The following is a 17,114-nucleotide window of genomic DNA, read 5'->3' on the forward strand; positions in this document are numbered from 1 at the left end:
GCTGCTGGCTTCCTGTTGGGTTGGCAGGTGGGAACCACACAGGTTGGTTGGAGGAGAGAGGGGTCGGGTCACTGATCCCATGGCCATTCCTCCTATGCTATGGGTGGGCAGTAGCATTTCAGGTTTGCCGACAGGCTTCTCTTCCATGGCTTCAGGTATTGCTACTTATCAGCTGAACCCTTACATCTGAGTGATGGAAAAGGTCCCTGGGTGTGAACCTTACCATCCTTGTGGATTCCATTAACTCCACCCTCACTTCTGTAAATTGTTCCTTAACTAAACCCTCTTTAGCCGAAACCAAGAAGTCATCAGCTCATGATGTCAATAGTGCTGAAGCTGAGAAACCTCTTTATGGAGCCACCAACTCAGTCACTGAACGATCGTTTTATGTTCTTGCACCATATACCTTCCATCTGGAAAACAGTAGAAACAGGTCCCAGGGGAGAACCACAGATTAATGTGGTCACAGTCATGAAGCACTGCAGATCCAGATTAACACCACTGGGCTTCAGACTACTGAAGTCGGGCCCCACTCTACTGTTAATGAGACTCTGAGCAGGATATGTATGTTCTCTACAGCTCTCTCTCCTCACCTGTAAAATAGGGCCAACAATAAACCTACTGTCTGCAACCACAGCTAGGATGGAGTGAGGACCAAAATGCCACCTGTCCACAATCTCAGCAGTCACCTTAGACAGAGGTATACAGGGATATGCAAACCCTGTCCAGGGATAGGTTAGGGCAGGCAGGATCTGTTTTCAAGAAGCCCAAGAACAAATGAGGTTTTTCAGACTGTGAGTTGTTCCCTGCTACAGAGTTTTGAAATTAATTTAAAGGTTACATTCAACATTTAAAAATGGAAAAGAAAATTTCAAGCTATATCACATTTAGTAAAAGTAAATATCTTTTGGTGACATTTTCCCTTTAGTTGCCTGTGTGTAGGGGTGTGTGTGTGTGTGTGTGTGTGTGTGTGTGTGTGTGTGTATGAGTCAAACAGGAAAGGAAAATCATAAGGAAAGTAGCACCATAAGAAAAGACACTGTGAGTTTTTATTTTTTATATTTATTTATTTATTTTTGTCTTTTTGTGACAAGGTCATGCTATGCAGTTCAGGTTGGCCTTGAGCTCACTTTGTAGCCTAGGCTGGTCTCAAACTCCCAACAATCCTCCTGCCTCAGCCTGCTGAGTGCTGGGATTACAGGTGTGCACCACCACACCCAGCCAGACACTGTGAGTTTTTAGAAAAATTCATAGGACTGTGAATGAATTCAAGTGTCACTCTTGATGGACTGTGTGATCTTGGGCTATTTACACACCTGTCTGAACCTCAGCTGGAAAACTCAAATGAAACCACATACGTCCCTGTGCTTTAAGGAGAAATGTATGCAACAAAGCATGTACAGGGCCTGGCACACAGTAGGTATGCAATCAGTGTGTGATCCTGAGACTGCCTAGTCTATTTTCTTGTTGCTCTTGCCTGGTATCAAACTTTAACTTATTACAACAACAAATGGCTCCTCGGGTACTCGAAATGTGAGAAACACCCAGCACTTATTTAACTGGAAAAGCATCATTATAACATTTAGCTCTGCTTTTCTATCTGGGAAAACACAATAGACAGGTGCAGAAAGGTACCTCCAAAACAAAGGCCCCAGCCTCAGCAGTGACAAAACATCTCTAAGAAAGCTCCTCTGACCTGGGGGTTTCTTGTTTACTTTGTAGATATTTCAAAGGTGACCTGTTATTCTATGCCCGGAGTGACCGAGGCAACTCACAGAAGACTCAGACCCTAAGGATAAGGCTTCTGCCTCCAGTGCAGCTTTTATTCCAGTTTATAGCTGAAGAGCCTGGCACCTGGGACCTTGAGGAGGGGGCTCTGGGCGGGCCAGGAGGCTCTTGGCCTTGCAGCCCCAGCGCTTCATAGAGAGCCTTATCCTTAATAGGTACACAATATAAGTGCATTGTCAGATCGACTAAAACCAACAGCAGTTTGTGATTAGTAACCGTTACAGGCTTAATGAGCACATTAGAAGGCCAGCCCTCGGTGTTTATAAATTTTGAGCATTCTGAATAAACTCCAGCTTGAGAAGGAAGCCCTCCCCTCTCGTGTGCGTCCCCTGGCGTGTTGGCGCTCCTCCAGCCGCAGAGCCCGCCCCACCCCCTTTTCTGGATTAACCTGCTTCTTGTGTGGGTGGCTCTAGGGGCTAGGAAATTCTTCATTATTGGGGCAGAAATGTGCTTACGTGCAATGTCCACCTGCCACTCCTGGTCTGATCTCTTGCCACTAGATTGCTCTTCCCAGACTGGAGCGCACAGCCCCAGTGCTCCCTAAAGTGATTTTGTCTGTGTTTGCAGTACAGCTGTGTTCTAGGTAAAACGAAAACAGGTGGGAGTGTGGGCTGCACCTCCACTGTGCACGGAGAACAGCTATACTCTGGTGGGCAAGAGGGTGGCTCTGGCTCAAAGGCAGCAGGTCAGGCGGCCTTGGGAATGTGACTTCTCTGAGCATCAGCTTCCTTGTCCCTATGATAGGGATGGGGACAGCATGCAGCTGGCAGTGCAGCTAATGGGGAAGGTTATATTAGATGATTCATGTGCAGTGCTTAGCATTGTGTGCTGCTCCAGGAAGGCATCTGGGCATATTCACTAGTAAGATCAGCTTGGCCCACACAGGGACAGGGGCTACCGACCCAGGAATGTTACTCCCTGGGATAAAGGACCACAGGACAGATGCAGAGATGCAGAGAAGCAGAGGGTTGGGCCTACAGACAGGAACAGATGGAGAGGGAGGGATGTGCTAAAGCCACACAGGATACAGTGCTGTCTTTGCCACCTACGGAGGACTGCTGATGTCCAGGTGCTGCCTACCTTGGTACTGAGCACTGAAGCCGCGCTGCCGGTGGTTGCCGTCCGATGTGAAGTGCAGCCGCAGCCAGTTCTTGCTGCTGATGACAGGGGCCGGGAGGCTGGCTCCAGTGAACCTGTGGGGACAGGACACAGCGGGTCAGGGAGCAGAGCTAGGAGGTGGCCTGGTCCTTCAAGAGTCTCCCCGCTCCCTAGGCAGGCTCAGCCCCAGCCCAGCCCTAGCAGAGAGGACAGAGCTGGGCTAGCCTGGAGCCCTCCAGCAGCCTGGGGCCTGTGCAGCTCCAGCTGGCTTCTTCGGGGCCTCATCCCATTATGAGATCCCTGAGATGCAGACATGGGGAGAGTGGCTTCCGGGGCAGCAGAGGAGCAAAGCAGAGCGTTAGCACCTCCACTTGCATCCCCCAAGCATTCCACACTTTCCCTTTCTTAAGGCCTTTGCCTTATGTGCCTCGAATATACCTACCTGTAGTCCCTTCTGCCACAGCTTTCTGTCACTTTAGGGGATTCCAGGAGTTCCTGGAATGTCATATGCCAGGAGAGCTTTTCTACCTTTTTTGGCTTTGAAGCCTTACAGATCTCGGTTCAGATCTGGCCTTCATCAGTGAGGCCTTGGACGCTACTCAACCTTTCTAAGGATAAGAATGACTCCAGTCTGAAGGGTCCCCGGCAGCAAAAGAGAAAACTGGGCATAGAACCCAGCTTGGAGTCAGGCACATATCAACATCTTGAATGTAACCTTCCTTCCCCTCCTCTGGGAGGTACAACACTTCATCCCCATTATAATACAGTTCTCCAGGCATGTGTTTCTCTGAGACACTTCCTCAAGGGGCACAATATGGCCCTGTGGTCAAGATGATCAGGTCTTAGAGGGATTGGCTGTGTCCCCTTAAGAAAGATCACCTAATCCTTCTGAGACTCAGTGACCTTATCAATAAAATGGGAACAATCGTAACCTCTCCCTCAAAAAGTTTCACAGATTTAATGAGCTAATACACAGAAGTGAACCTAGCACAGTCTCTGACAAGAGCAAGCCCTTGGTAATGCTGGCTGCTGTTTTATTTTTCATGTTAGTTCATAGCACCCAATCGCAGACTTGGTACCAGGCAGATTGACAAGGGCTCCAGCAGCAGGCGGGTGGTGTAGTCACAAGAGGGCAACTGCGGGAGTTTGACAAATTACCCTTTACAAAGGCAAGGAGACGGTGGGGGAGGCAGGTGGCACCCTGGGGCTGGTAATGAGGCAGGAGCTAGCCAAGGCAGTGGCAGGAAGGGCCTGCTTTGGAGCTTGCTTCTGGGCAACATTCACCTTATGAAGTAAACAGTAGCCCAGGACCAGGAGATCTGGATCCAAATACAATGTAGCAAAGTAACCAGATAACCTAGTTTATATACATATACTTATGTCTCCTAGTGTGTCTCCTCCATGGCCCAGCGGTCTACAGCAATGCTTTGGCCAAAGTAGACCTTAATTGCCATGTCATTAGCAACCCTGTTTTGACCCTCCCTCCTCCTGTGAGCATTGTGACAATTCCTTCAAAGGGCATAAAAGGTCAAAAGCTGCCCCACCTGAGGGAGGGGTACAGCCAAGCTACCCAGTGGCAGAGACCAAACCTCACACCAACCTTCAATCCTACTCTAAACACTAATGCTTAAAACCCTCACCACCAAGCACACGCCTACCCTGTGGAGTGTACTTTCAGTTTTCAATAAATCCTTGATCTTGCTGCTCCTTTTGAGTGTCCTGCTCAGTTCTTTGTTCAGGACATCAAGAACCTGGACAGGACCACTGATTTGGAAACAGTAACAGGGAGCTCATTACCACTCCTTCTCCTGCTCCTGAGCACAGAAAAGAAATGGCCCTTAACACAGTGCTTCATGGCAAAAGCCACTATCTAGACTCAGATCTTCAGTAGGGCTACAGATGGTTTGTGAAGACTCTGTCAGGAAAGAGCAAGGTATGAATACCCAGAACTCACTCTTTCCCCCTCCAGTCTCCTGTTGATGCTCCTGCTGATCTAGCCCGATTGAAAGGCAGGGGAAAGAGGGGAAGACTGATGTTTCTCCATAGGTTAGTTGCCCCAAGAATGGAGCAGGGAAAAGGTGAGAGAGACAGAGAGGATTTGGAGGGACAGACAGAGGAGATCCAGTATAGTGGGACTTCCTAAATACATATTTAACAGAAGACTTAACCAAGGAGCTTCACTCCCTGCAAAACTGAATTGTTACTATAATGGAAATGCTGACACACACCAAACTCTAGGAATATAACCCATATTGCTAGGGTAGGAACTATTATAGAAACCAATTACTGTATTTCACCAGATCCCATTTAAAATAGTTTATTATAGGGTGAGTCATTTAAGTTTTCTAAGGAGTCACAAATGGCACTGTGGGCTTCCCTCCCCGCCCCCAGTCCAAATTCAATTCTATCTCAGTGACAAAGCTTAGAGGCTCTTTACATAAGGGAAGTAGAAATAGGGAGAATTTACCTGAATAATTCAGAACCCAAAGGCTCTTTACTGCAAAAGGAATGAGGGGAGGGTGCTGGGGTCTCAGGAGCAGGATGAGGGGAATGATCCAGACTGGAACTGGAGGTCAGGGCTACCTTTCTACGTCTGAGATCAGGAGGGGATGCTGTAACCTCCATGGTAGAGCCAGAGAAGCCCTCGGAGGCAGTGCCATCTCCCCTCTCTTCCATACCTTCCCAGTCCCAATAATCCTGGCAATTATTTGTTCATTCCCAAGGTTTAACCTCGGGCCTGAGTAGCCCATGCATTTGGATTCTGCTCTGCCCCTTGCCTGTCCAGGCACACATCTGAGCAGTTGAGTTTACTGGGAACCCATCAACAAATTGGAATTTTATATGAAACGATCCTCATCAGATTCTGCCACTGAGATGGTGCCACACTTTGCTTAAAACCCTCCACCAAGCTGAGCATGGTGGCACATGCCTGTAACCCTAGCATCCTGGGAGGCTGAGGCAGAAGGATCACAAGTCGAGTTCCAGCCTAGGCAATTTAGTGACCGAGAGACATCCTTCTCAAAATAAAAATAAGTAAAGGACTAGGGATGTAATTCAGCACAAGCACCCTGGGTTTGAGGCAGGATAGGAGAAATAAGATATTTAGAAAAAAGATGAAGAAAATCATAATTTTAAAATTATACTTTTGGAAGACAGCAACTTCAGGACACAAAGCTCCCCAAGGTTATCCTTATCTGCATTTTCTAGGCTTGCTTGTGCTCCTTAGGTTTGTTTGTTTTCTTTTTCCTCCTGGTCCATCCCACCCCAAATCTCTTAAAGATACTATAAATCCATACACTAGCTTAGCTGATAAGCTAAAGGGCAGAACTCTGACCTTAATGTAGAGAAACAGGTTCGAAGCATTCAAAGAATGTTCTTACCAAAGCATCTTAGAGCATCCGTCTTTAAATAATATAATAAATTGCACTGGGTTCCTGTCTTTCTCTTATGAAGTGTGCTACCTTTCACCTGTCAAATGAGCCGTGATCTTTCCACCATGGTCTGGCCATGACTTTTTCGCCTATAAATCAAGCCTGAACTTTCCATAAATTCACAAATCCCACAGATTTCTACTCTCCAAATCACACAAATATTCCTAGCTCTGGACTACAGGGAGCCCTCCTTTTAAGGGCCTGTGCTCTCTTTTTGAGTGTGTACTTTAAACTCTGTCTAATAATCCTCTATTTCTCTCACTGAGGCTTCTTGAAAATTCTTTTACTGTCATGAATGTCCTACCCCCTGGGTGAAATGAGTCTGTTTCCTAGCTCCACTTTGGGGAACTGGCTTGGGCTCCATTTGGTGGCAAGTTCAATTCCCGGTATTGCAAACGAATAACCAAAACACCTCCAATAAAGGCAAAGACTATCAGCACAGACAACGACATGGATGACTCTCAAAAGCATTATGCTAGGAGATGTGAGTGAACACTGTGAGCATGTTCCATGAGATCCTCCTTAGTGAGAGAAAACAGATCAGTGGCTGCAAGAGCTGGAGGCAGATGGTAAAGGCGAGGACTGCCCAGCTGGGAAAGAGTACAGCGGGGTGAGGGGATGGTTCCATACCTTAAATGGGATCTTAACAACATGGGAGGTGCTCACTTGTCAAAGCTCCAGATAACTGCAGGTTTACAATAGGCAATTTTATTTTATGTAAATTATACTTTAATAGAGCTAGTTAAAAACAAACCAAAATGAACCTTTGATGGCTCTAAGAATCAGAGTAAAAGACCTTATTGGCAACTCAGAAGGTCTTAAAAAAGCCAACTGTACCTGGCACAGTGGTCCATGCCTAGAACCCTTGTACTCTGGGAGGCGGAGGCAGGAGGATCACATATTTGGAGCCAGCCCAGGCAGCTTAGTAACTTAGCAAGATCCTGTCTCAAAATTAAAAACAATTTAAAAAAGAGGCTGAAAATGTAGCTCGATGTGAAGGCCTTGGGTAGAATCCCAGCACTGAAAAAAGAAAAAACACAAGTTGCCTCCACCTCTCCTGCCTCCTCCTCCTCCTCTGCCTCCTCCTCCTCCTATTCTTTATAGTCCAGCTAAATGGACTCTGCTGGCCCCGCTGCTGCCTCAGGGACTTTGCGCTTGACATTCCCTCTGCCTGCTATGCTGGCTACTCTCTCAGACTTCCAGTTGGCCTGTCTGGTCCCTTCATCCAAGCCTTTGATCAAACATCACCTCAGTGGAGTCTTCTTGGTCTGACCCCTGGCTGCCTTTCCATTCCGGGTATAAACATACACAAGCACATGCACATGCATGCGCACACACACACAATTTTCTCCGCAAACAGAAGAGCTATGTGCACTGGAACACGCATTGCTCTTCTGTGTTTCCCTCCCTTTGTACTTGCATCACCTGGCTGCATGAAAAGGTAAGGAAACTTGCTCAGGCGTACACAGCTGTCAAGTGGCAAAGGTGAGATTCAAACTCAAGCCATCTCATTCAGCGCCCGTGTCCTCCGCCATTGCACGATAACTGTCACATACACGGGAGCACTCAGGAAGGCCGTAGAATGGCCTAAGCTGAATTCCATTCTGTGTCTGTCCCCTCCGCTTCTCCTCCCCCTCCAGGAGCCTCTTTCATTTTGCTCCTCTTAGAATCATAATTAAAGGAGAGAAACAGAGAGAGAGAGTCTCCCCTTCAAACCTTTCTGTCCACATTAACTTCACCGTAGGGGGCCCGGGGAATTCCAAGTTGGCCCAGTAAATTGCTATTGCAGTACAACATAAAATGTGTTTAAGCAATTACTCTCAATTTTTTTTTCTTTTTGGTAAATTGACTTCTGTTAAATGGGGCTTCATTAATGGAATCTGGCTTGGGGAGAATTAAAAAAATCACTGCCTTTAATGGACGTAGTTGATTATGGGAAAAGTGGCTTTGAGTTCTTTTGCAGAAAGCTCTAAGCCTTTAGCTTGGTAATAGGAGAGCTCAGAGCAGGCTTTGTGGAAGGCATTTCTTCTCAGAAGCTTCTGGAGCAGTCAGGACATCGGGGTGCTGGGGGACACCCCACCCCCACTAGATGACAACAGTGTCTCTCAAGATATTGCTGCCTAATTGGAAGCTGAGGGGAAGGAGACTGTGGATGAAATCCCAGCATCCCTGAACACGGACAGCCACAGGGGAACCTTCACTGATCCACTCACAGGTTCGTAGTTTGTAGAGGCACTCACAGGGCTTGCCGTGGGGCCACTTTGCCCATGCCTCCAGGATCTAGGGAGCCCCTGCAACGCCTGTGATCTCTAGGAGTCAGCAGGATGTCTCAGTCCCTTCCACTCCTGCTTGGTAATTAGAATCTGGCTTCTGAGCTCCCAGAGCACCTAGGGGGAGCAATGTCTACTCCTCAAGCTCTGAGCATCTCCCAGCTCTCTGAGGGAGAGCTGAAGATTTTCTTCATCCTAGGACCAAGCAGAAACCTTCCCTCCCTCCTCAAGGCTGGCCTCGGAAAATGGGAAATATGGGAGATGCTTGCCATCCTGTGCACGCTGCCAACCCCTCTTCCATTCCCACCTGTTACAGGGGATGGGGAGGACAACTGTCATGGTCAGTCGTGAGGCAAGGGCACCAAAGCTCTTACTAGAGGCTGATTTCTGTCCTACTCCTTACCTAGTCTCCCCCTCATCCCTGAAGCCGCCTTTATTGACTCAGCCTTGCCACTCAGTAACATCATCACAGATGCTTTTCATAATCATGTTTCCATCAGCCAAATTCCTAGGACTCATACTAAGTCAAGATAATCCCGTGATGTTTTTGCAGGGCAATCCCCTGATGTTATACATTTTCCAGAAACTGGGGGAATGCCTGGAATGAACATACTGCCCATTGAGAAATGGAGCTGCTAGAGTCTCCCAGCTCTGGACTTATCTTTAAAAAGAGACTCCTTGGTCCCCCCAGGGCTCTTTCCCAGCAGCGTCTGTCCACACTTTGGTGCCCACATCTCTGAAGGCCTGAGCCACTCACTTCGCTTCTGGCTACCCGATTTGTCCTTGGGACCGGTCACTATGCCCTGAACAAACCAAAGCTTTCCCTCATCCTGCTCCCATCACCCACCCAGACATCACCCTCGCTTCCCCTCTCTTTACTCCCCAAGTCCAGTTGTAGCCGACTTATGACCTCATCACTTCTCACCTGCCCTGCAGAGACAGATTTTTGACCTGCCCTTCACCTCCCAACCATTGTTCACACATTGGGGAGGTCTGGATCAAGTCTCTGTGCTGTAGGAAATCCATCTGTGAAGGGGAAACAATAAGCTCCAGAATAAAGTCTAAACTTTCAAATGTCCTCCCACCCCAGTGACACTCACTTTGAGTCTCAGCAACACACAAGACTTACACATTCCAGGACACAGCAAGTACATTAGCCTCCGTGCCTTTGCACATTCTGCTCCCTCACCTGGAATTGCCTTTCCTGTTGCCCCACCTGGCAAAATATCACCAATCCTATAAACTTAGCCAATTGTCCCCTGTCTTCCACCTCTCCATCTCCCCGTCCTTTTGCAGCATGGACACACGCCTTCACTATCCTGAACATATCACACTGAAATCATCTTCTGACATAAAGATCTCCACATCAGAAGGCAAGCTCTCCACAAGCTGGGGTAGCAGCTTTGTTTTTAATCTCAGTATCTCCAGCAACACTGCACTGTGTCTGGCACACAGACACATCAGGACACAGAACAGGGCTAGGGAACCGTGGCCTGCTGCCTGTTACTGTAGGTTAGGTTTCACCGGGTCACAGCCACAGCCGTGCATGCGTCACGTGGCATCTGTGGCTGTTTTCACGTCGCATGGCAGAGTTGAAGAGTTGTGCCAGAGATGACAGCTCACAAAGCCAAAAATATTTTCAGGCCCTTTACAGAAAATAGTTGCTGACTTCCCATCATAGAAGGCTCACAGATGATGTAGTTGGTAAATTATAGTTTAATTTCTCAGTAGGGAACCATAAAAGGACACATACAAGCTTAAACATTTCATTATAACATAAAATATTTCAGCCTCCATTTAATTCCCAGATAGTTTAATGTAGGACCAAGGTCTTCCCTTTGACCATGGGCTTGCTCGCCACACTGTCTGTCTTCTATAAATTACAACCAGAATTCCATTCACCATTTCCAATTTTGCTAGAGGTCACCTGGGGGGAACAAGTATTTATTGAGCACCTACTGTGTGCCAGGTACTAGGGATATGTGTTCACTCCTCACTGTCCCCATGGAACTTATCCTGTGGGGAGCAGGTGTCTCTTTCAGGGACACCTAATACTTAGAAAGCAATTCTTTTTTAGAGATTCTCCTTCATGGAGTTGTTCCAAAGCACTCAATTGAGTTTCCCTAGCTGCAACTGTATTTCCTTTCACACACATATTTCATCAGTTTATGTGATGTTTAATTTAAATCACATAATTACAATAACAAGTATGAGTGGCACGGAGAGAGTTGGCAACAGACCCAACTGGTTCTCAGAAAGTGTAAGGCTCAGCTGGAGGGAGCAGAAATGCACAGCAGCGGAGAGGGGGTGCTGCTGCAGCGGGGGCTCCATGGGAGCACCGGCTCATTCACGGAGCTACTTCGGTGGAGATGCGTTCAGGGAACTTTCATTACACATGCTTTGTGAATGAATGAGTGAATGAATGAACGAATGCACAAATAGTAAATGAATGAACTGCAGTTCTTGCTTCCAGCGATGGGCATCTTCTCTAATTATGTCTTTTCTGCAATCAGGAGAGTGAGAACCAGATAATCTTCAAATCTTAGGTTTGAGAATGACTTCAGAGTGTTCCAGGCCTAATGTCCAGCTAATGTTTGAACCCCAACAATCACTGTGTGTTTGGAATACTTCCAACAATCAGGAATTCACCTCCACACCAGATTCCCTCTGTCTGCCTGCATCTACTTGAACTCTTTCCCCAGCTATCCCTTCTCTTCCTCCTTGTGCAGTAGCACTGCCTGCAGGAAACCTGCACTTCCCTGCAAGTCTAGTGTGCTTCTCCTGTGCACCCCGGGGCTCCCTGCACTTTCTCTCCCTGTGTGCTGGTCTCACCAGGCTTTACTCAGGGCCTGTCCCTGAACTGAAAGGCCCTGCACATGACAGCTGTCTTTTTTTATTTTACTAATCATTATTAGCACATGTTTACAGTATATAATGTTTATATTTCTTGTGTGGAGCCGATACATGTGTATAACACATCTCACTTCCTTTCTCATCCCTTGTCCCTCCACTCCCCTCCATCTCTTGATCCCGTTCCCATTTGAGAAAGATCTATCTCCCTACTTCTTATTATCTATCTTTTATTTTGCAGCTGTCTTTCTTGTTCCTCATTCCTTCCTCGGTATCTTGTAGAGTGTTTGACACAAAGAAAGGGCTCAATATATATTGCTCAGTGGAAGAAGAAATGATTGACTGGGTGTGTGAGTGAGTGAGATGCAGCCGGTGAAAGCAGAGGGACCTGTGGGCAAAGTAGAGGAAGAGGCAGACAGCGAGGGAAACAGTGGGCAGTAGGGGGAGCCAGAGATGCCGTGTTGGAAGCACGTTCTTTCCCAGGGCACTGCCCACGCCCGTCAGGAAGATGTGCTTCCCCATTGCACTAGTCCCTGAGCCTGGCGCCATGTTTCCTATTCACTCAGCAGCCGCTGGCCTCTTCCTGGGGGGACTCCTCAGATGCAGACCTACCCCAAGTGCAACAACAGCGGGCTCTGGTAATCAATGTGGGCAAATGTTCCTTTTTCCCAGAAGCAATCCAATAAACTCAACACATTATCAGAGCCCTTTCCTGCTCAGCTAATTGAGAGCTCTGGGGAACCCCCACAAACCACATCAGGTAACTATTTTTCCTCCAGAAGCACAGCTCTCTGGGGGACATATATCTGGACCACAAAGCACGGAGGCTGTGACTTGGCTGTGACTGCTTGTATGCTGGGGTGACACGATGAGAAGACCCTGAGGGCTGCTTGTCCACTTTCTTCTCTGCTCAGCTGGCAGGGCTGATGGTAGGGGCTTCTGCTTGTGTGGCCTGGATGCACCTGTGATGCTGAAGTGACAGACAAGGCTGGGTCTAAGGATGGTGCTGGGTCTAAGGGCGCTAAGCTCTCGACCAGGCGGCTTGTGGTAGACCCCAGCCACCTTTCAAGGCTGCTTAACTCTCCCATTTGCTATCTCCAAATGAATCAGTGCTACCTTTTTCTGAGCACTAGACTCCTCTGAAGACTAGTTTCCCTCCCTCCACCCACTGTTCCCTAAAGAGGGCAGTGAAATGCCTCATGGGACCCTCAGCTGATTGGATCAGGGTAGCCATGTGACCCAAGCTGGGCCAATGAGAGGGTTCTAGGAGGAAGTTAGGTCCCTGAAGCCCTGATTTGAGGTCACTCGATAGAGAAAGGGGCTGAATGCTTGGTTTGAAGAGGAGGCCTTGCCCCTGGCTTTCTCAGGGGGATTTGGGAAAGGTGCCTCAGCATCACCTCTGTCATTTCTGCTGCCTCCCCACCTCAGCCCATCATATTTCTATGAGGTCCTGCACCTGTAATCCTCTACCTCCACACTCTGCTCCACTCCACAGGGACAGACTCCGAGAGTCTGACCAGCTGTGGGGCCTTGAGTGTGCTGTACCTTGTCCCCAGCCCAAGTTTCTGTGGCTGAGGGTGGTAGCCCACAGGCCCCAGGATGTTCAAGCTTCCCCAGTGAGGGGTGGCCAGGGCAGGGTGCAGGCCATCAGAGCCTGGGGACCACAGCAGTCTCATACCTTGCTGGTCCTCTCTCCTACCTGGCTCAGGCCTCTGCCCAGGTGGAGATGCCACCTGGCTGGCTCATCACCTGTCTTATTCCCCTATACGAAGGTGACAGGTGTGAGAAGGTTAAGAGTTCAGGGCTGCGTCTCAGAACCACACAGTTCTGCACATGAATCTAGGGCCCATTCTTCACTAGACATGAGGATGTAGACAGCTGACAGAACTTCTCTGAGCCACAGTTTCTCCACCTGTGCTCAGGATTCCTCTAAACAGCTGTGCCCCTGTTTGTAATATGTTAAGGACGGTACCAGACACATAGTAGGTGCCTCACAAATGTGAACTCCTTTCCTCCCTTGTTTAACTATTAGAAGAGGGGTAGGAGGGGCTGGGGATTTAGCTCAGTGTCACAGCACCTGCCTGGCAAGTGCAAGGTCATGAATTCGATTCCCAGTACCGGAAAAACAAAACAAAACAAAACAAAAAATCAAAACCCCAAAAACCCAAGAAGACGGGTAGGATTGCATCAATGCCTTGTACCCTACCTCAGAAGACACAGGGACAAAGCAGCCCCCAGAACAGCCAGAGTAGGTTTTCCAAGAGAAGCCAGAAAGCCTGCATTCACTCTGGTGACAGAACAGGGCCCGGGCAGGTACTCAGAGTAGCCAGTACACTAGACCACTGCCTCTGCCAGCTCCTGCATCCTCATCCTCGCCCACTGTCCTCCTGTCTCTGGCAGGCATGACTCAGAGAAGGAACCTGCCTTGCCAGGAAGGGTGGCAGCGCTTGCCTTGCAGAGGCCTCTAGGGATCACAGCAGGATGACACTTCTCATGCAGAGGAAGTGTTTGCGGATGGCTTATCGGGGAGCCGCCTGCACTGGTGGTTGCCTGCCACTCAACTGCCATCCTGGGTCTGAGCACCATCTAGGCTCCGATCGTCTCCAGAAGGCAGCCCCAAAGCCCTACCAAATGACAAAGCCTCCCAGCTGACTGCCGAGTGGTATGCCGAGCACCTCATGCACATGATGTTCAGTAGGCTTCCCAGGAGTCATGTACAAAGCTGGGTTCGGATCCTGCCTCCTCCGCTCTGACCACGTGACCTTGCAGAGGTGGCGTGATGCTCTGCAGCCGCAGTTACACAGCGCTATTGTGAGGCTGACAGGCAGTGCGGTGGCGCTCAGAGAGCTCTCACTCGGGTTTCAGGACACAGCGGCTGACTCTCTTGGTCGTGTCATGTCTCTAGGCAGCAAGAGAGTCTCGGGAAAAGGGATCAACATTTATAGTAGAAGAAGTGTGGGGTGCAGACCAGTCTCCTGGAAGGAACCTGCTTGGCGTGTCTGAGCACCACACTTATTAGCTGGCTCACTTTGGATAAGTAAAATGGACTTGCTTTTGGCCTCAGTTTCTCTGTTTAATAATGAAGCAGCAGCACATACTTTATGGAGCAAATTATTAAGTGGTTAAGTGAGATGACATGCATAGTTGCTCTCAGCAAGGTGCCTGGTGCGGAGCACGTGCCCCAAACACACTCAGTAGTACTACAAGGGCCCTTGGAGGACAGTGTTGTGCACAGAATCTAAATAGCAAGCCAGAGGTCCAGTCATCAGTACGGTGATGCTGAAACAGACCAAGTAAAGGAAGAGGATAAGAAAGACCCAAAAGTTGGGGAGAGAAGAGCTCCTGTCTTCTTGTACTACTTGCCTCCATCACCTTTGGGATAATGTCTTCTACTTTTAAGTGGCAGAAATCCAAATCAAATAAGTTTAGAATACAGAACAAATTATTGGCTACTATAGCCAAATCATAGGAAGATCAGGCTGTGTGGCTGTCCTGAAGGATGCCTGGAACAAGGAACTGAAAAACTCAAGTCCCTCTCTGTCCCTACCTCTGTCTCCTGGTCTCATTCTATTGCAAATGGTCACTATTTGGGGCTGGAAATATGCTCACCCATATTAGCCCCCTCATTCACCTCAATACCTTTATCAGCAGAGAGAATACAAAGATCTTTGCCCTTGGTTCTAATTTAGAAAGCATATGGCAGGGGGCGTCTCTGACTAGATTAGCTAGGGAATGTGCCTATGCATAGAGCCAAGGCCATGGTCCCATTGAGGATACCATGACTGGCTTGGGGACAGTTCCGCAAAAGAATGAATGTGTTCAAAAGAAGGGATAGGTGCTAGAAAGACAAGACAAAAGATATCCATTGTGGTTGGGAGTAAGGAGATCAGACTGATCAGGCCACTCTCAACTGGTAGGGCTGTGACATAAAGCTGTGCGGTTGTCGCCCCAGAGTTGGTCTTGTTCTAGATCTGTTCTCTATCTTGCTAGAGGTAAGCAGGTTTTCCAGTGCTTAACCACGAGGATCCTATTCTTGTGTTTGATCATCTGTCCCATTTTCTGTCCACTTGTCCACTAGACCATTGGTCTGAGTGCTCTGGACAGCCTCTGCCCTCCTGAGTGGACCCATGGTCTGTGTCTCCTGTATGTGCGTCTACCTGCTGGCCCCAGAACCTCCTATGATCAGGAGATAAATTGACTAGATACATCTGGAATGCAGACCAACCTGAATGGGAAAGGACTCACCTGAATCCCTTTAAACACTGAGATGTAGAACTTTATTTCCCTTCCACTTGTACATTTCCTGGAGAACTTCTTCCTGATTTCTTTCTCCTGCTGGCCCCAGCCAAGGGAGATCCCAGACCACAAGTACAGATCAAACACATAGACCGAGGAGTCAAACAAACCCAGACTTGAAACCTGGCTCTGCGGCTCACTGTTGCATGACCATGGGAAGGAATCCACTTCTAGGTCTCCAGAGATGATGTACTTAAAGCAGTGATGGCGAACCTTTTAAAGCTCCTGATGATAACAAATAGCCAGCTGTGACATGTGTGCCATAGGTTCGCTACCACTGATAAAGTATTATCATCATTTTAATTGATACATTATGCTATCATTTGATTATCAGTTTGCAGCAAAAGGTCAATGCCAAAGAGCCTAAGCCTGGCAGATTATGACCTTGTGCTGTCCCAGTCTGGCCTTTTACAGCCAGAGATCCAGGGGCGTTCACATGTGTTCCTAAGACCCAGCCACCCCTCAAACACTGCTTAACACTGGCCATCAAAGAAGTGGCCACACTACCCCAGCAACTCTGCAGCTATTTATTGAGATGTGTGAGAGTGAATGAGCTGAAAGAATATGAGTGAATTAATTGGTAGGCGAATGAGTGAATTAGTGACTTAATGAGTCAGCAAGGGAGTGAAGAAGAGTGTGTAAAATTGAGTAGATCATGCTCTGTGCTCCTCATCTAATCCAATAAGTGGTGGTGTAGATTTTTCATCTTTATTAACACCAACAGGGGTTAAGAATACCACAGGAAAAATAGACCACCAGCCGGATGAGAAAGATCCTGCGTTCATTTCCAATGGCTACTTTAACAAATGACTACAGAGTTAGTAGCTTAACATATAGTTATTGTCTTACGGCACCAGAGGTGGGAAGTCCAAGATAAATTTCACTGAGCCAGGGTCAAGATGTCAGCAGGGCCGTCCCTTCTCTGGTATCTTTAGGGGAGTGTCCTTTTGCTTGCTTTTTTCCAGCTTTCATTGGCCGCCTTCATTTCTTGGCTTGTGGTCTCTTTCTATGTCTCAGAATCAGCGGCAGAGCATCTTCAAATCTGACTCTGATCCCCTGCTTCTGTCATATCTTCTGTGACTCTGACACTCTTCCCTTTTCTAGTCTAAGGACCAGGCGATTATATCAGGATCCCCTTGGATAATCCAGGATAACCTCTCCTTCTCAAGGTCCTCACTGTAATCATATCTGCCAAATTCTTTTTGCCCACTGAGGTAACACATTCACAGGTTTCAGAGCTTAAGAGGTGAATATCACTGGAGAAACATCACTCAACCAATGAGTCTCACTCCACAGAGGGAAAGGCAGGAGGGGGAGGGACGGAGGAAGCATCAAAGCATTCCCTACACACCTGTGCCAGTATTTGGGCTGTTATTACTAT

General features: G+C 48.1%; 1 protein-coding gene across 5 annotated transcripts in view; it reads right to left on the reverse strand.

Moving 5' to 3' along the window:
- Csmd2 (CUB and Sushi multiple domains 2) overlaps window positions 1-17,114 on the reverse strand; it is a 579,269-nt gene that overhangs the window by 296,890 nt on the left and 265,265 nt on the right. For all 5 annotated transcript variants that reach the window (XM_013519720.1, XM_005395117.2, XM_013519719.1 and 2 more), the window contains exon 6: window positions 2,869-2,981. In XM_013519720.1, the coding sequence (XP_013375174.1) occupies window positions 2,869-2,981 (113 nt within the window). The remainder of the gene's footprint in view (window positions 1-2,868; window positions 2,982-17,114) is intronic.

The sequence above is a fragment of the Chinchilla lanigera genome, unplaced genomic scaffold (genome assembly GCF_000276665.1).
Source record: "Chinchilla lanigera isolate Chin_1 unplaced genomic scaffold, ChiLan1.0 scaffold00051, whole genome shotgun sequence".
In the NCBI taxonomy this organism is placed as follows: Eukaryota; Metazoa; Chordata; class Mammalia; order Rodentia; family Chinchillidae; genus Chinchilla; species Chinchilla lanigera.